General features: G+C 41.1%; 1 protein-coding gene across 1 annotated transcript in view; it reads right to left on the reverse strand.

Annotated features, from left to right (window-relative positions):
• The window catches only part of LOC124712191 (odorant receptor 46a-like), a 43,769-nt gene extending 30,497 nt beyond the window's left edge, over positions 1-13,272 (reverse strand). Inside the window, exon 1 of the mRNA XM_047242488.1 lies at positions 12,488-13,272. Within this exon, the coding sequence (XP_047098444.1) occupies positions 12,488-13,272 (785 nt within the window). The remainder of the gene's footprint in view (positions 1-12,487) is intronic.
• Between the last annotated feature and the right edge of the window lie 11,271 nt (positions 13,273-24,543).

Raw genomic sequence — 24,543 nt, forward strand, 5'->3', positions numbered from 1 at the left:
ACACACACACACACACACACACACACACACTCAAGGAGCGCGGGAGAGAGAGCCAGAGAGAGAGAGAGAAACATTTTCATCAAATTTGGTGCCTCTGACATGACTGTCAACTGACAAGTAAAGTATTCCAGTGCTCTTTCCATGTCTATTATACCGGTCAAGGAAACAAAACAACTCATAATGGTACAGTATTTTAACAGCCACTTAAGTAAATGCCACCGTGATGGCACAGAGTCTGCTCTAATGGAGTGTGACGTGGTGTGGACATGACGAGTAACCTGTATGTGATTTCATGATGATGTCATTGTAAAGGTGGGGTGGCTAGTGACTTCGTGAATATGGTGCTGACTACACAGGTTACAGAAGGAATTTAAGCATTTTGCATGTTGCGAAAAGTCATAACTTGCTTGAAGAACTCTCAGTTTGCATTGAGACATGTGGGATAGTTTGTTACATGTCTAACAGTGGTGTTGTATGCGGCAGTTTGCCTGTAACAGAACTAGGTATAATGTAAATTGTTACAATTTTAGCTATAATGTGGGATATTTGTTGCAGTTTTGTGTGACAACATGACAACATGCTGCTCATATACTTCGTATTCCCCCGCCCCTTCCGCGAACCATGGACCTAGCCATTCGTGGGGAGGCTTGTGGGCCTCAGCGATACAGTTAGCCGTACTGTAGGTGCAACCACAACGGAGGGGTATGTCTTGAGAAGCCTGACAAACGTGTGGTAACTGATGAGAGACAGCAGCCTTTTCAGTAGTTGCAGGGACCACAGTCTGGATGATTGGCTGATTGGGCGTTGTAACATCAACCAAAAGGGCATTTCTGTGCTGGTACTGCGAATGGCTGAAAGCAAGAGGAAACTACAGCTGTAACTTTTCCCGAGAGCATGCAGCTTTACTGTATGGTTCAATTATGTTGGTGTCCTCTTGGGTAAAATATTATGGAGCTAAAATGGTCCCTCATCTGGAATGGGACTACTCAGGAGGACATCATTATCAAGGGAAACAGAACTGGCATTCTACGGATCAGAGAGTGGAATGTCAGATCACATAACCAGGCAAGTAGGTTATAAATCTTAAAAAGGGAAATGGATAGGTTAAAGTTAGATATGGTGGTAATTAGTGAAGTTCGGTGGCAGGAGGAACAAGACTACTGGTCAAGTGACTACAGGGCTATATATAAAAAATCAAATATGTATAATGCAGGAGTAGGTTTAATACTGAATAAAGAAATAAGAGCATGGATATGCTACTATGAACAGCTTAGTGAACGCATACTTGTAGCCAAGATATTCACGAAGCCCATGTCTACCACAGTAGGACAAGTTTATATGCCAACTAGCTTCGCAGACGATGATGTATGATGCGATAAAAGAAATTATTCAGATAGTTAAGGGAAACGAAAATTTAATAGTCATTGGGGACTGGAATTCGATAGTAGGAAAAGGAAGTTAAGAAAAAGGCGTAGGTGATATGGACAGGGGGTTAGGAATGAAAGAGGGCGCCGCCTATGAGAATTAGGCACAGAGAATAAACTTTATCACAGATAACATTTGGTTTAAGAATCATGAAAGAAGGTTGTATACGTGGAAGACGACTGGAGACACCGGAAGATTTCAGACTGATTATATAAGGGTAAGACAGAGATTTAGGAACAAGATTCTAAATTGTAAGAAATTTCCAGTGACTGATGTGGACTCTGACCACAATATATTGGTTATGAACTCTAATTAAAACTGAAGAAACTGCTAAAAGGTAGGAATTTAAGGAGATGGGACCTGGATAAACTGAAAAAAAAAACAGACGTTGCAGAGAGTTTCAGAGAGAGCATTATGGAACGGTTTAAAAGAACAGGGGAAAGAAATACAATAAAAGAAGAATGGGTAGCTTTGAGAGATGAAATAAAGAATGCAGCAGAGGATGAAGTAGGTAAAGGGGCGAGGGCTGGTAGAAATCCTTCGATAACACAGGAGATATTGAATTTAATTTATGTAAGGAGGAAATATAAAAAATACAGCAAATAAGGGTGGCGAAAATGAATACAAATGTCCCAAAAATGAGGAAGCGAAAATGGCTAACCAGCGATGGCTAGAAGACAAAGGTAAGGATGTAGAAGCATATATCACTACAGGTAAGCTAGATACTGACAACAGAAAAATGAAAGAGACCTTTGGACCAAAGAGAACCCCTATATGAACACCAAGAGCTCAGATGGAAAACCAGTCCTAAGCAAAGAAGGGAAAGTAGGAAGGTGGAAGGAATATATAGAGGGTGTATACATGGCCGATGTACTAGAGGGCAACGTTATGGAATTGGAAGAGGACGTAGATAAAAATGGAATGGGAAATACAATACTGCATGATGAATTTGACGGAACACTGAAAGACTTAAGTCGAAACAAGGCCCCTGGAGTAGACAACATCCCTTAGAACTAGTAACAGTCTTGGAACAGCCACGACAAAACTCTCTCATCTGATCGGTAGGATGTATGAGACAGGCGAAATAATTTCTCACTTCGAGAAGAATATAAAAGAACAATCTCAAACAAAGCACGTGTTGACAGGTATGAAAATTACCGAACTATCAGTTTAATAAATCACGGCTGTAAAATATTAACACGAATTCTTTACAGACGAATGGGAAAGCTGATAGAAGCTGGTCTCGCGGAAGATCAGTATGGATTATGTAGAAATGTCGGAACACACGAGACAATGCTCAGTCTACGACTTCTCATAGAAGATAGGTTAAGGAAAGATTATCGTAAGTTTATAGCATTTGTAGAAGTAGAGAAAGCTTTTGACAATGTTGAAAGAAATACTTTGTTTCAAATTCTGAAGGTGGCAAGCGTAAAATACACGGAGCGAAAGGCTATTTACAATTTGTACAGAACCAGATGGCAGTTTTAAGAGTCTAGGGGCACGGAAGGCAGGCAGTGACTGAGAGGGGAATGAGACAGCAAAGAACCTACAAGAGCCATTGAACTGAATTGACAGTGTCTTGAAAGAGGATGTAAGATGAACATCAACAAAAGCAAAACGAGGATAATGGAATGTAGTCGAATGAAATCAAGTGATCCTGATGGAATTGGGTTAGGAAATAAGACATTTAAAGTATCAGAAAAGTTTTGCTATTTAACTAAACTCCTCCCGAACAGTCCATGAAGACCCAACGGTACTGACGGGTCGCCTTCTCATCCTCAGCCCATAGGTGTTACTGGATGCGGATATGGAGGGGCATGTGGTCAGCACACCGCTCTCCCGACCGTAAGTTAGTGTCCTAGACCGGAGCCGCTACTTCTCAATCAAATATCTCCTCAGTTTGACTCACAAGGGCTATTTGGGAAGCACAATAATTGATGATGGTCGAAGTAGAGATAATATAAAATGTGGACTGGCTATGGCAAGGAAAACCTATCTGAAGAAAAATTCGTTAACATAGCGTACAGATCTAATTGACAGGAAGTCATTTCTGAAAGTATTTGTATGGAGTGTAGCCATGTATGGAAATGAAACATGGACGACAAATAATTCAGAGAAGACGAGAATAGAAGCTTTCGAAATGTGGTGCAACAGAATAATGTTGAAGGTTAGATGGGTAGATGAAGTAACTATTGTAGAGGTACTGAACAGAATTGGGGAGATGGGGAATTTGTGCCACAACTTGACTAAAAAAACAGTCAACTTGTAGGACACGTTCTGAGGTGTCAAGGGATCACCAATTTAGTATTGGTGGGAAGCATTGAGGGTTAAAATCAGAGAGCGATTGCAAGATGAATACACTAAACACAATCAGAAGGATGCAGGTTGCAGTAGTTACTCGGAGATGAAGAGGCTTGCAAAGAGCCATCAGTCCTACAAGAAAGGATTTGCGGAGACATGGCTTTGCCACAGCCTAGAGCGTTGTTATCAGAATGAGATTTTCACTCTGCAGCGGAGTGTGAGCTGATATGAAACTTACTGGCAGATTAAAACTGTGTGCCGGACCGAGACTCGAACTCGGGACCTTTGCCTTTCACGGGCAAGCGCTCAATCATCTGAGCTAACCAAGCACGACTGCAGGTTCGCAGCAGAGCATCTATGAAGTTTGGAAGGTAGGAGGCGAGCTAGTGGCGGACTTGAAGTTGCGAGGACGGGTCGTAAGTCGTGCTTGAGTAGCTCAGATGGTAAAGCACTTGTTCGCGAAATGTAAAGGTCCCGAGTTCGAGTCTCGGTCCGGCACACAGTTTTAATCTGTCAGGCATTTCGTATCAGCACATACTCCGCTGCAGAGTGAAAATCTCGTTCTGGATATATGATAATATGCTGCAATTTTTGTGCTATGGTGCAGTAAGTTATTACAGTTCCTTCTGTAACATAATGGTGTGGGGGGGAATTTGTTACAATTTTGTTTGAAACTTACCTGAAACTCAATGTAAGATGAGGGAGATCCAGGAGCTGACACCCACTGCAGAGTTATGCCACGAACACTAGCAGCCACTGGCGGTGCAATACTGTTTGAAAACTAGTAAGCTGCCACCTGCTGACACATAATAGCTTGCACCCCTGTTACTTTACATTATTATTTCAATTGTGCATGCGTATGTTTGTATCGACTATCACTGCATTGTCAGCTTTTGGTGTTATAGTTCAGTGTTACGATCCAGTAGCTGATACCTGCTATCATGTTATGGTACATATACTTTGATTACGTATTCAGAGTAGTGATAGTCTCCCTGTAACCTGATTATCATTGCCCCACCCAATAGTACGTGGGGTAATGGCAGTCATCATCTGTCAACTAATCATCATAGCCCATAATAACAATTACTGCAGATGCACACAGTCAGCTTCTGACATTGCAACAACCTTTCAAGATCCAATAGCTGACACAGCACACACAATGTCAGGGAGTGATGTTAGAATACAGTTTTGAGATTCAGTAGCTGACATCACAGTACGTGACACTCACTGCATTTATAAAATCCGGTTTCTGGTGCTATAATATTATTTAAGATCTGTTAGCTTGCACCCCTTTTACTTTACATTATTATTTCAATTGTGCATGCGTATGTTTGTATCGACTATCACTGCATTGTCTGCTTAGCACAGTATTTTTTGTAGTTGAGCTGGGAAACAAAAGAAAGGGAATATTCCGAAGTCTGAAGAACATCAGATGCATGGAACTTTGGAAGCTGAAAAAAATGGGATACCCATGGCATGTTCAAAGTTACCAAAGCAACTCTGACGTACAGACATTCTCGAAAACGTCCATTTCTAAGACAGATGGGCTCATTTTTTACTAGGTGCAAAATACGAAGCTGGATAAGTAAGGCATAATGTCGACAGTCAACAAAATGGATTCCTTATTAGTGGGTGTCCACAACCAAGTTGTAGAGTTGAGGCTCGACACTCCACTCACAAATGGAATACGTGTCAAGAAGTGAATACATAGACATTACGCAAAGAATTCTCGAGACAATAACGGCATCAAGGTACAGTGTTACCGACAAGAACCAGAAATGGAGGTCTTTACCGTATATTGTGACACCAAGAGCTTACAAAGGGTGTCATGACAGAGAGATATACTATTGGTAGCATGTCTACTAAAATGTAGACTGTACTAAAATAAATTAAAAAATAACGTTATTTTTCATTTGTGCACATGTGCATGCATATATCAAAAAGGCGCACGGGGTAGCCGCGCCATTTGAGGTGTCTTGCCACGGTTCGCGAGAATTCCCCTGTCGGAGGTTCGAGTCCTCCCTCGGCCAATGGTGTTTGCGTTGTCCTTAGCGTAAGTTAGTTTAAGTTAGAGTAGGTATTGTGGAAGTCTAGGACAGTTTGGTCCCACAGAAACTTATCACAAAAATATCAATAGGCCGATAATATTTTTTCAATGAAATGTTTGCTTTTTACTTGCTCCCTTCTTCCCCAATGGAAAGGAAGTACAAGCCAGTCGTACACACTATATTAAATGCAGTATATTGCACCAACTTTTGTTTTGCAATCATACCACTGTATGCAGTATTTTGTAAAAAAAAAAAAAAATGAAATGTTCGTATGGCATTGTTGGCCGGGAGGATGTCATCGATCATGTCCATTTTTTTTGTTACAATTTCGCTGTAACACAATGATATACAGAGAAGCTAAGTGTCATGGACCCTCCACCAAATAACAATGACGTAGTTGGTAACCTCAGCAGAAGATGACAAGTGTTTTGACTGCAAGAGAAAGTTGAAACTCTATCACAAGGCGACTATAATCTAATCGAAACTTTGAAAATCAGTTGTAGTCATAGTAACACTTGTATCTTGCTGATAAGAATGTGTATTAACACTGTTCAGTATGCTATTTCATCAAATATCATGTAGCTTACACTGTGTGCCAGCATGATTTAATGTTATCAGCAAATGACAACATGTGTTTTGTAGTTTAAGATAAATACCCTAGCTTGGCGGTCACTATAATGTTTGGCTGACCCTGAAATCGGTTTCAGTTGAGCTCAGACCAGTTTTTAACAAAATTATATTTGGGAATAATTTATTTTTACTTTCGTATAAAAGTAAACTATCGATAAGTACACTTTAAGAGGTAAGCTAGATCTGCAGTAGTATCCCAGTGTACTCTGTAGTTTTATAGAACAAATTTTTATGAATTTTGGTTTTTAATGTGTTGTAAAAAGATGTAATTAAGTTCGATGAGTAATCTGTCAGTTATATTGTTATTGCTGATAACCAAGTTACATGTATTTTTATAAGTAATACAAGGAACGTAGATGTGGAAATATTTAATTTCAAGGTCAATTATGCCTTGAATAGCGGAATACCGATATCGAACGTCAGTCATCGACAAGTGTGGCTTATGCTGTAAGTGTTATCAGTAGTGCTATTATACAAGCCATGTGTATTTCTCTAATCTCATAGACTAATTAGGGAGCAACAGTAGAGAAACACGTTTCTGTAGTTGAAATCATTACGTATTTTGATACATAATTTTGTTTTAGTGCAAAACCACATCTTCACGGTGTTGAAGTTTCCTCTCTTTATGATAAATATTGTCCGTTGTTGTCTTTGGTCTTGCTTACATCTAGTATTTGGAGCATTATGCTGTTATATATGCATAATATGAAAATATTCAGTTTCAGTGATACAATGCAATAGTAAAAACGCCTTCTTCCCCCTAAAGTGGTGCTTCGTTACTTCATCCTTCTTTGGGTAAGCTGTGTCTTTACATCTCTAACTTTTTCACTTCTGCTTATTGGAAAATCCTGTCATACACATGTTGTGTTAATGCGTGTGTGTGTGTGTGTGTGTGTGTGTGTGTGTGTGTGTGAGTGTGTGTGGGAAGGGGCGCGGGTGGGTACCTCTTTTTCGTTTTAATGGTCGCCAGGAGTGCAAAAAATGAGATGTAGCTTCTTGGAGTGTGAATGATGTCATAGAAAAGAGGGGAAAATCTAGACAGGTGACGACGATTATTTCATAGGTAACTAGGTGTAGTCTGTGATATCATGGGTAAAGTAATGATACGATCATCTGATATAATAAATGTAAACTAAGTGTGATGCATACACTACTTAATGATAAATGGTTTATATCTTCGAATGTCTGTATATTGGTCATTTAATGATCAGTAAATAGTAAACTAGTGTGTGTGTAGTCTGCGTCCTAAAAATGAAAACGTACACAGCCTACAATATTATGAAATCGATTTGTTTGAGGTTGACATTTGGGAAATTGCCAGAACCTTGAACGATAGTTATGCAAGTAGGGTGTCAATGTATATTTATTTATGTTAAGAGCTCACCTTCCTTGTGTTAACCATACTGACATACACCGAACCACACATCCACCTGTCTAACAGGGTGTTGGTCCACCTTTTGATTGCAATGCAGCAGAGATTCTCAGTGGCATTGTTTCGGTAAGTCCTTGGTTTTTGAAGACATCTGCCTACCCACAGGTGATGAAATTCCCATAAATTGTTGGCTGGTGGGTTATGGGTTTGGAGCTGCACCTGTTACAGCACCAGATGTATTTCTTCAGGCTCATATTCAGTGTTTGTTAATGCCAGTAGCCACAGCCTGGATAGTCGTCAAACTTAAACGTTTTGTCGGGTGAACATCGTATAAGACGCGAGTTTCTTAGGGTCAGCAATATTAGATACTGGAAAGTAACTGTCTGCGAGTCAGCGACAAACCAAACCCCAAGAAATGGTATGTGGTTAACATATTAAGTCACAGGATAAGTGTAGCATTTAATCATAAATTGTACTTACGGTATATACAAGGATCATGCTTCGCTGATTTGGAGTTCCATATCTGAATTCTATTAAAATAACCAATAAACTTTCTTCAGACCAGAAGCACTTGCAGTTTACACGTGAAAAATCCGTCGAGCACACTAACGTCACCCAGTGACACCTTCGAATAACACAACACACATCTGCCTGATAAGACCGTTACAGTAGGAAAGGCTAGGAATTAGGTAATACATATTACACAAAGCCAGCGGCCTTGCCACAGTGGTAACACAGGTTGTCGTCAGACCAGCGAAGTTAAACGCTGTCGGCTTCCTTACCACTTTGATGGGTGACTGAATGGGTGTGCCGAATGCTGCTGGCTAGTGAGGTAGACTGAGTCCTTGTGAGGCCAGTTCAGGAGCTACTTGACTGAGAAGTAGCGGCTCTGTTCTCGTAACTTTGCAGCGGCCGAGAGTGCGGTGTGCTGACCACGTGACTCTCCACATCCGTATCTGATGATACCTAGGGGCTGAGGATGACACGCCGGTCGGTCGCAACCGTTAGGCACTGAAGACCTGTCCGTCCGAAGCTTTTGTGTTGTATACAACAAGAAATGAAGAACAGAAGTGCTGGGATTACCAAGAGCGATGATGCAGCCTGTCTCCCCCACTGCTGAACCTGTACATCGGAGCAGCAAAGGCGGAAACAATGGAAAAATTCTTAAGAAGGATTAAAATTCAATATGGAAAGGTGTAAATTATAAGATTCATTCAATATATTGCTATCCTCAGTAAAAGTGAAGAAAGTGCACTACAGTCTTAATGGAAGCAACAGACTGATGAATGAAGAATATGGTTCAAGAGTCATATGGAAAATCGCCAAGTGGGTCTAAGGCTTCCCTTCAGTACTTTGTTGACCAGCCTGATATGGCAGTTGAAGACAGCAAAAGGAAAGACGACGTTTCAGATTTCACATTCGAGAAAAGCGCAGGTGTCTCTAGTGTATAGGAAGGTTAAAGGACGGACCAGAAAAATTACAGACCAAAATCCCTAAACATATATATCCCTTGAACATATTACAAGTTCGAAAGTAACGAACGTACTTGAGACTGAGATGCTTATGCCCACCAATCAGCAAGGTTTTAGGAAGTATCGCTCAATCGAAACTCTTCTTACTCTTTTCACACATGATATACTGCAAACTATGGGTGAATGGGAAGAAGCAGATTTCTTTTTTCTGCTACACACCTGTGCCCAATCGCCGCAGATTAAAATAAAGCGGTAGTAAGGTTACAATAGGTCGCCCGACTAGCCGTGCGGTCTAAGACGCTGTTTCCCAATCGGGAAGGTGTGACCGTCCCCGGCACGAATCCGCCAGACGGATTAGTGTCGAGGTCCGGTGTGCCGGCCAGCCTGTAGATGGTTTTAAGGCGGTTTTCCATCTGCCTTGGCAAATGCGGGCTGGTTCCCCTTATTCCGCCACATTTACACTATGTCGGCGATTTTTGCGCAAACACTCTCTCCACTTACACGTACACCATAATTACTCTACCATGCAAACATTTGGGGCTACACTCGTCTGGCGTGAGCCGTTCGCGTGAGAGAGAGAGAGAGTGAGAGAGAGAGAGAGAGGGGGGGGGGGGGGGGGCTCCACTGGAGGCCGAACTGCTCAATAGCTCTGGGTTCGTTGTGGGGCGGCGGTGGGGTGGGTGAACAACTGTGGTCTGCTGTGGGGTTGAGAACCACTGAAGGCTATGATGGCGGGACGAAGCCTCTCGATCGTTCCTAGGTCCTCGGTTCAATACACAATACACGAGGTTACTATCGTCTGGAAGAGAAGCATGGATTGTGCGAAAACGGCAAAAGAAGAGGAGCGAAGTATGCGTGAAGTGGTGTTAGTAGCAGGTGGACCGGTAAGATAAGACGTGACGGTGAGGAAAGAGATACGTGGAAAATACTATAAAAGGAACAAATAAGATGTGCTAGGCCAGCAGGTAAACGTAAAGATTGAAAACTGGCGTTGAGGACTAAGTTTGGAATATACACAACTAATAATTAAGAGAACTGCGTGCAATTGCTGCTCTGAGATGAAGTAATTCCCACAAGAGAAGCACTCGTGGCGGACTCCTACAAACCATTCATAGGAATAGTATCACAAAAAATTTTACAGTGTCCGTGTCTGATTCTGAATTTGTAATACAGTAAATACAGCGAGGATTCTTTAGTTTGTCATTATTTCACTTTGTCAAACTGACTTCGATCGGGAAATCCATCCTCAGTGCTTAACAGAGTTTATAGCAGACATAAATAGTGCTGCAACGTTTTTGAGTGCCCTGTTCGCGTGTTGCTACGATAAACCACAAAACAAAATCACGACATCAAGAAGTATTATGTTGCATCTGCGTAAAAATATACTGCTTTGAGGTAAATGTTGAGTATTCTTGCTTCCATTGCATACTTCACATTTCAAATTCACTGGAAACAACGGTTTGACAAGTAAAATCAGCTTTAATAAGGAAGTCGATACTATCTTTACTGTGTTACAATGTCAGATCTAATTATTTTGAAGGAGGTATCTTGGCGTTCACCAATAGTGCTTCAGACAAACCACGGAAAAACTACGACTGGATGGACAGAATGATTTTGAACTCCTTGTGAATACGAGTTCTTGGTGTACATTTTGTTCCTAGTGCCCTAGATATATTCAGTACGCGAATTTCTTACGGTGTACTGCGCTAGTTCTCTCGTGAGCGTATCTAGAAACGCTGATTTTAGAGGTACCTCCAGTTATAAGAACTAAAGTATACCGTGCGTATGGAATGAAGGTCGCCCTCACTACAATGTTTTTCCGACATGGGGATCGAGATCGAGGTACATCCTCCGTGGACTGCAACGTAGACAACGGTTCGCTGGTAAATCCACAAATCTTACAGTACCTATGTTCCCAGAGCAAGAAAGCAATTTGGATGAACAGACGTACGGTTACGTACATAAATAGCAATCAACTACCTCTTTCAGAAAAGTGTAGAAATTTCATTCACGTGATGGAAGAAATCCCAGACACAGGGCAAAGAAACATTTATGTGTTACAGTTCTAAGTAATAAAATTTTCATAGTAATTTTAATAAACAGTCATTATTATATTTAGAAGCAATATCACATTTGATTTGTGATTTAGACTTCGCGATTTACTGACAACAGTGTTCGTATGAATAAGCGGCAGTGATAGTGATGGTTGCCTAAGGTAGGACACGGTCAACTATGTCCCGTATGAGTTCAATCATGATGCAAAACTGAGTGTAAGTGCACAAAAGAGTGCAAAATATTACAAAATAAGCCGGCCAGAGTGGCCAAGCGGTTCTAGGCGCTACAGTCCGGAACCGCGCGACCGCTACGGTCGCAGGTTCGAATCCTGCCTCGGGCATGGATGTGTGTGATGTCCTTAGGTCAGTTAGGTTTAAGTAGTTCTAAGTTCTAGGGGACTGATGACCTCAGAAGTTAAGTCTCATAGTGCTCAGAGCCATTTGAACCATTAAAAAATAAACACTGGTGTACAATCTATGACAGAAGATGACTGACCGAACGAGAAATGACGGTAGTCATGGCAATACGCTAGTTTTTAGGAAGGGCTGAAATTTCGTCCCACCCTGATATGATTACTTAACATTCCTTACCAACAAATTCGCCTATGAAAACTTTAAGTACATATTCAATTATTTTCTAGTTGAGTATCCAAGCCACAGAACAAAAGAATTACGGGCTGCAATTATGTAGGAACCCTTTAAGGTTGCGACTTGTAGTAAGTTTTATAGCAATATCGATAGCAATATTGAAAAATATATGAATTTCACTTTTCAGGTCTCACGTCTCGCAAGGTTTGTCTACTTTATGGGACACAGTAAGAACATTAGGAACACAATTCACTCATAACCATTATGAAAACTGTTCACCATGTTCAGTGCATAGCCTGCAACAAATCATAAAAAATTTTAGCTCCATACTAGAAAAACCAATCGGGGCTGTGAGGAAGCTAGCGAGGCACAAATACGATTATTGGGGATGTTGGGGAAAAGTAGATAAGCAGAAATGGAAAAATTAGGACAATATAGGAATAGTTGGAGGAGGACAGTAGAATGAAAGACGATAAAAAATGATCTAGTAGAGCATTAGCGAGACTTTGAAAAGTCTGTACTCGCTCCGCGTCACTTCTCAGTGTTAATTGTCCTAATTTTGTCTGTTAAATGTCAATACAATGATCTGTTACGTACCGTAGAATTTGTTGATGGCTTTCAATGCAAAGGCACAAATCTCTGTACAGCGTGTTCTGAGACGAAGCGTGTGAACCCTCGAAACGGTATTTGACTCCCAGTTCCGTGTCAGCCTGCTCTGAGCTCAGGGCGGCTATACCAATTGTGACGACCTTCAACTGCGCGGCCACCAAAATCATTACTGTTGCTAGAAGACAGTCCATGCCGACGCTAATGTGGCACACATGGTTGGCTGCGCGACACTGCACGACGTACGACAGTGCGTAGTAGGTATTGTTTCCGGCCCGGTAGTGCTGGACGAGCGGAAGGCGACGTTCGCCCGGATGCAGGATCAACGGCATTGGGAACCACACGATCGACTGCACGACCAAGGACAGGAAAATGGCCAGTGAAACGCGGCTCGCACGTTTGCGCGGGTTCTGGAGGATGTCGGCCATGGTGGTGTCCTTGGAGCAGGCCTCACTTTGTTTCGACACCAGCGCGTTGAGACGATGCGCCATGGCGTAATACTGCTGCCTGTCCCACACGAACGGTATGCCCTTGGCGAGTCCACTGCAGGTCGTGAAAGAGTTAATCAGGACCAGATTCGTTTCTTCAAGATCAGCTCCGCTGTATCCGACGGTCAGAGCGCCTTCCATGCAGTTCCAAACGCCCAGCGTCAAGACGAGGGCGCTGTAGAAGTTGTACAGCGGCGAATCGCACAGTGGCCACATCCCGAACAGACACAGTAGACGGATGTTCAGCTTGAGAACGGAGTGGCCACTGGTTGACCAGGAGAATGCCATCTCTGGGTGAACCTGCTCTTTACTGTGCATTCAACCACTCGCAGTGAGGCACTATAGCAGTACTCTCTCTGCAATCTAGCCAATTCCTCCGATGTGCGTTAGCAATAGGCAACGAATGAGGTTGCACAAGCGATAGCTCCTGCTACAGCCATGAGCCAATCTGTTATTGTGTGACCTATATATATGTATACAGGATTATTACAAATGATTGAAGCGATTTCACAGCTCTACAATAACTTTATTATTTGAGATATTTTCACAATGCTTTGTACACACATACAAAAACTCAAAAAGTTTTTTTAGGCATTCACAAATGTTCGATATGTGCCCCTTTAGTGATTCGGCAGACATCAAGCCGATAATCAAGTTCCTCCCACACTCGGCGCAGCATGTCCCCATCAATGAGTTCGAAAGCATGCGAGCTCGCAGTTCTGGCCCGTTTCTTGGTAGAGGAGGTTTAAACACTGAATCTTTCACATAACCCCACAGAAAGAAATCGCATGGGGTTAAGTCGGGAGAGCGTGGAGGGCATGACATGAATTGCTAGTCATGATCTCCACCACGACCGATCCATCGGTTTTCCAATCTCCTGTTTAAGAAATGCCGAACATCATGATGGAAGTGCGGTGGAGCACCATCCTGTTGAAAGATGAAGTCGGCGCTGTCGGTCTCCAGTTGTGGCATGAGCCAATTTTCCAGCATGTCCAGATACACGTGTCTTGTAACGTTTTTTTCGCAAAAGAAAAAGGGGACGTAAACTTTAAACAGTGAAATTGCACAAAACACGTTAACTTTTGGTGAATTGCGAATTTTCTGCACGAATGCATGAGGATTCTCTACCGCCCAGATTCGCACATTGTGTCTGTTCACTTCACCATTAAGAAAAAATGTTGCTTCATCACTGAAAACAAGTTTCGCACTGAACGCATCCTCTTCCATGAGGTGTTGCAACCGCGCCGAAAATTCAAAGCGTTTGACTTTGTCATCGGGTGTCAGGGTTTGTAGCAATTGTAAACGGTAAGGCTTCTGCTTTAGCCTTGTCCGTAAGATTTTCCAAACCGCCAGCTGTGGTACGTTTAGCTCCCTGCTTGCTTTATTCGTCGACTTCCGCGGGCTACGCGTGAAACTTGCCCGCACGCGTTCAACCGTTTCTTCGCTCACTGCAGGCCGATCCGTTGATTTCCCCTAACAGAGGCATCCAGAAGCTTTAAACTGCGCATACCATCGCCGAATGGAGTTAGCAGTTGGTGGATCTTTGTTGAACTTCGTTCTGAAGTGTCGTTGCACTGTTATGACTGACTGATGTGAGTGCATTTCAAGCACGACATACGCTTTCTCGGCTCCTGTCGCCATTTTGTCTCACTGCGCTCTCGAGCGATCTGGCGGCAGAAACCTGAAGCGCGGCTTCAGCCGAACTTTATGAGTTTTTCTACGTATCTGTAGTGTGTCGTGACCATATGTCAATGAATTGAGCTACAGTGAATTTATGAAATCGCTTCAATCATTTGTAATAGCCCTGTATATAAAACGGCAAGTATTACAAAATCAATACGAAATTATAGAGGTCGAGATGCGTTCTCAATTATCAATCAAGTGCTATTGCGTATTTTATTAGACTTTCTTAATAGGTTCTCATATATTCATTCACCTCCAAGGCAGCAATACAATATAGATTAGAGTAAAACGTCAATCGAAATTAATAATCAAATCCCCGTACTTCAAGCTGCTACGCTGAACACGCTAACCGACGATGTAATTGGATAATATTTTAAAATATAGTCTTCTGCATACTTGCATTTTACTATACAATTTGCAAAAGATGTCTGGAACTCATTTGTAAGTCAGTTTCCTCGGTTTGTGGGCTAATTTTCAGATGAAAAGTATTTCAAGAGCGCATCTGATATAACATACGAACAAAGCCTGTTCCTCATTTGCATGTTGTCTTAGGGTGATAATAATTCTTCTCACCAAAAATTTTAGCTAACATATTGAAAGAGACCGTCTGTTATACCAAAGTTCCTGCAGTTATTGGAAAAGCCTTATGTATTGTTTGTACTTTGGTTTACTGTTTAGGAAATTTTGCTATTTTCCCTGAGCTTCTCCTTCTGTAGAATTCGAAGCACTCCTGGGTGAATTTTGTATAGAGCCCTATAGAAGTAAGCGTTATAAACATCTGAAGTCGATATACGATAAAACCGTTCAAATAAACCTCCCATTGTTGTCCAAGAAAGGAGTGGAACCAGCGATCCTTAACATTCTACTGAGTAGCTGAAAAAGCCTCAATTAATGGAAGGGAGAGTTAAAACTGTGTTGCGGTTGTGCAACCGAAGGCGCTCTCACACTCTGGTAGCATTCTCGAGGTCACACAAAGTTCCATCTCCAGAATATGGCAAAAGAATACCAGTGGATAGTGAGAACTTCAAGGTCATCAGATTAACAGCCAATATACTGGGATAAATCCGGTATCTCACGCATCTCATCATTTGAAATGTACTACAGCTTTCATGACGATCGGTTCGTAGGAAGAGGAACATTAATTAGTGAGACATCACTAATTCTATTGAAAAATAGTAATATTTCCGTTAGCGTCGTATATCACTCTATTCCGCAATTTTATTTCCTGCCATTCCAAAAAATATCAACCCTACTCAAGCACTTGCGATAGTCCTCCAAACAACAAATGGGACACATTTGAATTACTATGTCTAGCTATGAAAAGAGATCGTATCACAGTATTTTAGCATTTCTCTTGAAAACCATGACAATTCGTCATAATGGTCGAGGTGGAAATACTGATTGGGCCCGAGAATAAGAGTAGTAATGGTGTAGACATACGTTTATCTCGCTTCACGTATTCATTAGTAATATCTGCTGATACCACTTTAATTTCCTTTCACAATCTCCTGCGGGCCCTCTGGATATTTTTTCCACTGTCAAATTTCAGATTATGACCAATTCAGTCAATTTTTTGGGGTATGTTATCTGCTTGTAATAGGGGAGGCAACTAGTGTACGTTAAAAAAAGAAAAAGAGAAAAAGAAACACTCGGATGAATATTCTTAAGCTGGATCGGAGTATACACTACTTTGACATTCCTGAAAAAGTAATTTCGTTTGTTGCATCTTCTTGTTAACACGAGGCCCTGCCGTTCACAGGCCACGCTGTCACTGACTTAGTTATTGATGCGTGACTCCCGAACGCATGCAACGTTTCAGGATGCTACAGTTTCTCCCGCATAACTAGCTGTCCATATTTGACCAAAAAGGCAAGTCTCTGCGTTTTTTTATGTTCACATGATTCACCTGTGAGGAAGTAAGAACTTGCCAAAAGAATCACCAGAGATTTCAATTATGTTTAATATTTACCATTAACATTTACAATTATCTGTAGTCTATGACTTGCGTCATGGAGGCTCCTGAAAACGTAATAAATATGTGTATAATTAATAGAAACTTTTTAATTAACATGGTTTCTTCAGTTAACAAATGTGTTTCTCTAGACATAATCTGCGAAATACCGGTAGCATTTGTTAAAGCCGTGGACTCGCTGTCTAGAGAAATAATGTTGATGTATCTGTCCAGCCGTTAAAAATAGGATATAATAAAGACACAACGGATTTCCTTCTCTGCCATTTGTGGCCACGTCGTCGACATGAAGTTAAATCTTGCTTCCTCTCTTTGTACCGTGAAATTAACTCAGATTGAGCATGCAAAGAAAAACAGGAATTTGTAAGAATCAAAATATAACACAATATTCAGAGATGCAGGCGAGGTGGAATTTTGTAATATTTTTTATCGTTCCATATTAAATTCTGACGTCTACCAGAACTTATATCCACGTATATGTCTAATAACTCAAGTCAACTAACTATGTTCCTCGTCTCTAGAGACTGGTATTTGCATAAAAACTAATTAAAGTGAGACGATGTAGCATTTAATCATCAGTCATGTCACGAATTCTACTTCATAAAGGCCTCCTCTAGACTTAAGTTCGTTTTACAATCTTCACAACACTGCTTATCTCACTAACAGCTTAAGGTGCACTTGTCGATAAGAATTACGAAAATAAACATCGTTACTCATAAGTCTAAATTTGCCAATAACTGACCTCTGAAACTGATATCAAAGTAAGCCAAACATTCTAGTGACCCATGGTGTAACAAAGCAGATGAATCTCATAGGCAGATTAAAACTGTGAGTCGCAACGGGACTCGAAACTGGGACCTTTCCATTTAGAATACAGTAGATATTAGCGTCAAGTGGGCAACGATTTGCGATCCATTTTCGCAACACAATTAGGTTAAACTATGAATCCGGAATACCTCCATAATGACTTGTGACTGGTATAGGTACGGCAATTTATAACGTATTCTCGTAATTTGTGAGATTAGGGATGCTATGCGACCTTTGATACACTTGGACTTTCGCGCAATGGGTTGCTTACACGCAGGGCAGGTGCGAGCCTACATGAAACAGGCAATGATGACATCAGTGACCTTAAATGGAACATCATCAAGACGGAGGATGGCACTAAATTTAAAAATGCAACATGACACTATCAGCCAATCATATTCCACTACTTTCCAGACCGTAAAGATGACACAGGCAATCTCAGATTATAGTCATAGCTGCTACCTTGACTGTGCTAAAAACTATCACAAGATTTGAATTTATTTTTAAGCCATGTTCGAAAGTATTTATTCTAATATTTATGTAAATGGCATACCTTCTAGTATTCCAACATCTAGAAGTACTTTACAGTCGGTTAAAACCAATAGCCAACCGCAATATAGGCATATTGACCACGCTCTAAAGTATGCGAATGTTTTGACTTTTTTGTATCACATTAAAATTATTTATCAAAAAATTACGTAAAGGGTAGAACTTACAGGATATCCATATCTAAAACTTTTTGTGTACCATTGAAATTAAACAACGAGTCACAATATGGCCACCTTGACTGTGATGAGAAGTATTCAAATGATCAGAATTTTATGTTGTATATTCGGAAGTATTTACAAAAGACAACGAAAGGTAGCACTTGTATACATGGAAGGTTCCTTTTCTAGACCATACAATGTGTAAGGCAAAACGGATTCTCAAATTAATTATTTGCCACATCTGGATTATTGAATGATGCTTGTGCTTTGTCACAGGGCAGGCTTTAGGGAAACTGAACTTGCTGACTGAGTAATTTGTTTGTTCAGAAAGGGCTTGTGTCACTGATGATCAATATATTTGACTCTCAACCAACGTAATATGATACGCATGCTGCATTGTAAAACACACATGGACCCTACTGCTGATCTAGCTTACACCTTAAGATGCACTATCGACAAGAATTACAAAAATAAACAATGTTATTCCTAATTCTAAATCTGCCATTAACTGATCTATGAAACTGATATCAAAGTAAGCCAAACAGTGTAGTGACCCATGGTAGTATATTAGGTCCATTCTGCAGTTCAAAACTTTTGTCAGCTGCTACTGACAATGCTAAATTTAGCTATCACATAGACAAAGCTGCTGTCTTTGAACTGGATATTCTCCATGACTTTTACACATAAAAGTAGGCCTAAGAACTTTCTTCAGTTTACTAGAACTTGCTATGGAGTGTCAACTACTTTTTGGGGTGCGGTGGTTCAAGCTTATGGGGGGAGGGGGAAGGGATTTCAGCTGCTGGGATGTCAGCTATTGGGTGAGAAAACTACTGAGGGTGTCAGCTACTGGATGCCTCTTTCCAAGGTTACCAGCAAATTACCAGCAAACAGGAAATGGCAAACAGTAAACAATAAGTGCGTAACAAGTAACAGTAAATGGTAAATGTGCAATGGGTAATTGGTAGTTGGTATTGGGTAACTGCTGATGGTTCATGGTAAATGAGTAAGAGTAAACGGTTTAACTGTTAAAGAGTAAGTGGTAAACAGTTAGTTGGGTAAAAGGTAACTGTAGTAGACCATAAAATGTTAACATTAATGAGTATTGGTAAATGGTGGAAGGATAACAGGTAAGGGTAAATAGTAAACAGGTAACAGCTAATGGGTAATGGGTAATGAGTAGGGAATGGTAGTGGTGTGAATAGCTGCAGGTTAGAGGTTCCCAGCAAGAAGTGAGATAGCCAGCCATAGTGGCCGAGCGGTTCTAGGTGCTTTAGTCCAGAACCACGCTGCTGCTATAGTCGCACATTCGAATCCTGCCTCGAGCATGGATACACGTCCATGGTGTCCTTAGGTTAGTTAGGTTTAAGCAGTTCTGAGTCCAGGGGAGTGATGACCTCAGATGTTAAGTCCCATAGTGCTCAGAGCCATTCGAACCATTTGAATGTTTTTAAGAAATGAGATATCTACAGAATCAGTAAGCTCATGATTTACCGTTTACTGTTTACCATTATCTGTTACCCACTTGCCGGCCGCGGTGGTCTCGCGGTTCTAGGCGCGCAGTCCGGAACCGTGCGACTGCTACGGTCGCAGGTTCGAATCCTGCCTCGGGCATGGATGTGTGTGATGTCCTTAGGTTAGTTAGGTTTAAGTAGTTCTTAGTTCTAGGGGACTGATAACCACAACAGTTGAGTCCCATAGTGCTCAGAGCCATTTGAACCATTTGATTTTGTTACCCACTTACCATTTACTGCTTACAATTAAACAATTAAATTTTTACCATTATCTGTTACCAATATCACATCAACATTATCAGTGCACTGTTTGCAACTATCCATATAATGTATACCATCTAGCATTCACCATTACCCATTACCTGTTACCGATTTCCCATTACCCATTTACCTTTCGTCATCTGCCATTACGTATTTACCATTACCTGTTATATATTACTCATTACCTGTATAGTGTTAACTGTTAGCCACTCCCATAACCCATTACCTGTTTGCTTTTATTGCTTACTGTTTCCAATTACAAATTTATTATATACTGTTTTACTATTATCTTTAACTTTTTAATCATTGTCCATTACGTGTTTACCTTTTACGATTACTAATTTCGTGTTGCCCTTTACCTATTAATTACTTACCATCTACCATTAGCCACTTACCATTTATGATTCCCTGTTGCTTATTACCCTTCATTCGTTTACCATTACCCATTACCTGTTTACAATTTACCATTACCCATTTGTCATTTACTATGACCATATGCTGTTACCCACTACCCTTACATCAGTTACTGCTTACCTGATGACCATTTGACCATTTACTGTTAACTGTTTATCACTGATCATTTCCCTCATAATCATTTATCCAGTTATAATTTACTGTTACCTATTTACCATATAAGAATCGGACATGTCGAACCTGCCCCAGACTTTGTTATACAGGAAGAATACACCGAAAGAAATACAGTTCCAGAAATTTGGCTGCTAAGACAACCAGCAAGTATTATCTAAAAAATGTGGAATTTTGCCAACTTCATACCTCGCCATGTGGCTGGAGGATTTTACACCTTTGTTATACCTGTAGCAAACAGCCCATGCACAACATGGCAGGCACGTATCCCTGATGGTGGCACATTGGTAAACAGATAATGCGGCACAAAGCGATCGTAATTTGTAAAACGAATTTCAGTGACATAATAGTTCACAGCTGCTATTTGCTCGAATTTTCCGCTCATTTAATGTCTGTAATAATTAGTTGGTCCGCTTGTAGTATCGCTAAGTGTTACGAATGGAGGTACTCTAAAAGCACCTGTCTTTGTTCAGGTTCGAGAGTTTCAGAATGATGTTGAATTCGTTTTATGTGTCAACCATCCAAGGAAAATATGGAGAACGTGGTATGCAATCGAAATCTCCTATTTCTCCAGAAGATCTACATTTGTGTTATTTAGCAGTTAATTTCTTGGACTTTCCTCCCAATGATGTCGACATTCTGTTAGAAATTTTGGAAACATTAGGAGGGTTAGGAAATTACTCGGTAATCTGCGTGAATTGTAGTTCGAATGATGAATGTTGAGCTACTTATGGTTCAGAACAAAAATTGATACTTTCCAAGCCCAATGTAAACAGGTACAGTAACAGATTTCAACAAAAAAGAAAGGGCTGTAAATTTTTTGGGTCAACGAAGCAGGGAGAAAACGCTTAAACTTGAGCACTGTGAAAAACCGGTTTTGTTTCATATAATATCAACATGGTCTGTACAAATGAAGGAAAGATTTACACAAAGTACTAAATATGCACCAAAATGAAACTAAACATGAAACCCAAAAATGAAACTCGCAAAAGTCTGTTCGTAAGATGCAGAACTCCTCGTGAGAGTCGGTGCACCATTTCCAAGGGAGACCTACAAGACTGGGCGCTCTGAATTGCAGGTGAGATGAACGTTACTGATATCCAGGTTTCTTGGAACTGGCTAAATGCATTCAGGAAGTATTATGGAAAAGGAAGATTACTGGGTAGACCCAGAAGAAGGCTGCGTATGACCCAGTACGATACTCAAAAACTTTTATGTCAATATTGTTAAATACCTGTCATTTCTGCATTGTCAGTTTGCTTAATCATTTCTTTACGAATCTGATGTAATATGCCAAGTTTGAAGCACAATACACAGAACCACGGCCACGACAGTTTCTTAGTCCAGACGAATTCTATCTAAAGATAACTAGTACTTACTGTAAACTGCACGAACGAATTAATTTTTCTTTTCTTAGGTGTGCCTGCTGTAAGGAAAATTTTTGCATAACTGCTTAGTCGGCGTGGCCATTGATAGTCGACATTAATGTTTTCTGGGTACTGTACTGCGTTATATTGTATAAAACTACTGCTGGAGACAACCAACGTTTCAGCCAAGGTTGCAGCGGCCAGCAGTAGTTTTATACAATATGACACAGAACCGTACCCAGAAAACTTTAATGTCGACTGACTCTTGCCGCGGTGACTAAGCAATTATATAGATATTTTCCTTACACCAGACACACCTCAAAAAAGAAGAAATACGTAATTCGTTCGTGCAGTTCACAGTAAGTACTAGTTTTCTTCAAAAAACAGTAGTTTTATACAATATGACGCGGTATCATACCCAGAAAACGTTTATGTCGTAAAAGTTTGTGTTGTCATCCGATAGACATTTCGCATTTTTATGACGACTATGAGGAATGAACAATGAAATGTTTCATTGAAGGCAAAATATATATTATTCAAAAACTGTGATAGGAACTGTGCTACAGGAATAGTTGCGAATTATTTAAGGTGAAGAAATTTAAATCTCAACTGCTGGAGGTCGTCTGTGAGGTACCATAGTACTCGCCCTCGCTTTTCTTTGCTCTGCTGTTGAATTGTGTAACTATTGCATCTCAACAGTTTATCTGCCCTTATGGGCAGTACGTTCTTCAAAAAACAAACGATGTGAGGCATTTTTGGAAAGGTTTAAGCGCTTCAAATTCACGTCTGCACTCCATGCAACGTGGCGCTGTTTCCTCTTGTTACGGGTACGTGTCTTATTCGCCGATTCGAAGCTATGGAGGAACTACTGTACAAAACACTGTTATTATCGGTTCTTCGTGGAGCAAAAATAAGTAACTTTAACATATTTTTGAGAATTCTTGGACTCTCCCTTAGCCGTTAAAATTTTCACAGTACTTTCTTTCGGCGTCCTCTAACAACGTGGAAAATTTCAGTGTTTATTTTGAAATTTAGGGCTGGACCATTCCAATGTTAGATTTGGAACTGAATTAATTTGAGCCTCTTTTCGGGCTTACATAATTTACAGTAAAGAAATTGAACTTTTCACATCTGTAACTGTAGTTTCACATAACTTTTTTTTGTTAATTGTTTTTGAATGTACTGCTGGAAAGTAAGCTCCTTAGGATACTTTCGAGCACAAAACAGTGAAGATGGCTGCATTACTATTTGTTGTTTCATTTTCCTAACCTGAAAAGCAGTTTTAGTTCTGGAACTAATGTAAGCTACACCCTGTTGCTGCAGGTCCAGTCACCTGTCCACTGCTGCCGCCAGCACATACACCCGTCGTCGGCGGATTGCCACACTCCTGGCGCTGTCTGCTGAATCCACCAACGCACGGCCGAACACACCGCGTGGATTCTAACATTGATGGACCTGTCAACCTCTGTACACATGGTCATGTCACTCTGTGTACTCGCCTCATTCCGGGGCTCTACACTAGAGGCATCAGCATAGCCCACATGCAATGCCAACATCCAACCACAATGTTGCACGTATGATACTACTTTCCTGCTGCGGATGCTGGTTCGTTTTTGCACGATATTTTGTCTGCAAAAATAAACTGAGCCACTATGTTATCATACAGGGTTTGACGATTGCTTAATGGAATGCCGAAACCGGTTACCTCTGGAATAAAACATATATGAAACTGCAGCTACTGGTTTATTTAGCGCTGGTTGTATACACTGAAGAGCCAAAGAAACTGTTACAGGCATACGTGTTCAAACACAGAGATATGTGAACAGGGTGAATACGGCGCTGCGGTCGGCGACGCCTATATAAGACAAAAATTGTCTGCTATAATGGCAAGTTATCAAGATTAAAGTGAGTTTGAACGCGGTGATATAGTCGGCGCACGAGGGATGGCACGCAGTATCTCCGAGGTAAAGATGAAGTGGGGATTTTTCCGTACAACCATTTCACGAGAGCACCGTGAATATCAGGAATCCGGTAAAACATCAAACCCCGACATCCCTGCTGCCGGAAGAAGATCCTGCAAGAACTGCACCAACGACGATTGAAGAGACTCATTCAACGTGACAAGTGCAAGCCTTCCGCAAATCGCAGCAAATTTTAATACTTGGCATTCAACCAATGTCAGCCCGCGAACCATTCTAGAAACATCATCGATATGGGTTTTCGGAGCCGAAGGCCCACTCTTGTACCCTTGATGACTAGACATTACAAAGCTTTACGCCTCGCCTGGGCCCGTAAACACCGGCATTGGACAGTTATGACTGTAAACATATTGCCTGATCGAATGAGTCTTGTTTGAAATTCTGTCGAGCGCATGGACATCTATGGGAATGGAGACAATCTCATGAATCCATGGAACTTGCATGTCAGCAGGAGCTGCTCAAGCTGGTGGAGCCTCTACAATCGTATGGGGGTGTGCAGTTGTAGTGATATGGGCCCCCTGATGTATCGAGATACGACTCTGATAGGTAACACGTACGTAAGCATCCTGTTTGATCACCTCCATCCACTCATGTCCGTTGTGCATTCCGACGGCCTTGGGCAATTCCAGCAGGACAATGCGACAACCAACACGTTCATAATTGCTACAGAGTGGCTCCAGGAACATTGTT

The sequence above is a fragment of the Schistocerca piceifrons genome, chromosome 8 (assembly GCF_021461385.2).
Source record: "Schistocerca piceifrons isolate TAMUIC-IGC-003096 chromosome 8, iqSchPice1.1, whole genome shotgun sequence".
In the NCBI taxonomy this organism is placed as follows: domain Eukaryota; kingdom Metazoa; phylum Arthropoda; class Insecta; order Orthoptera; family Acrididae; genus Schistocerca; species Schistocerca piceifrons.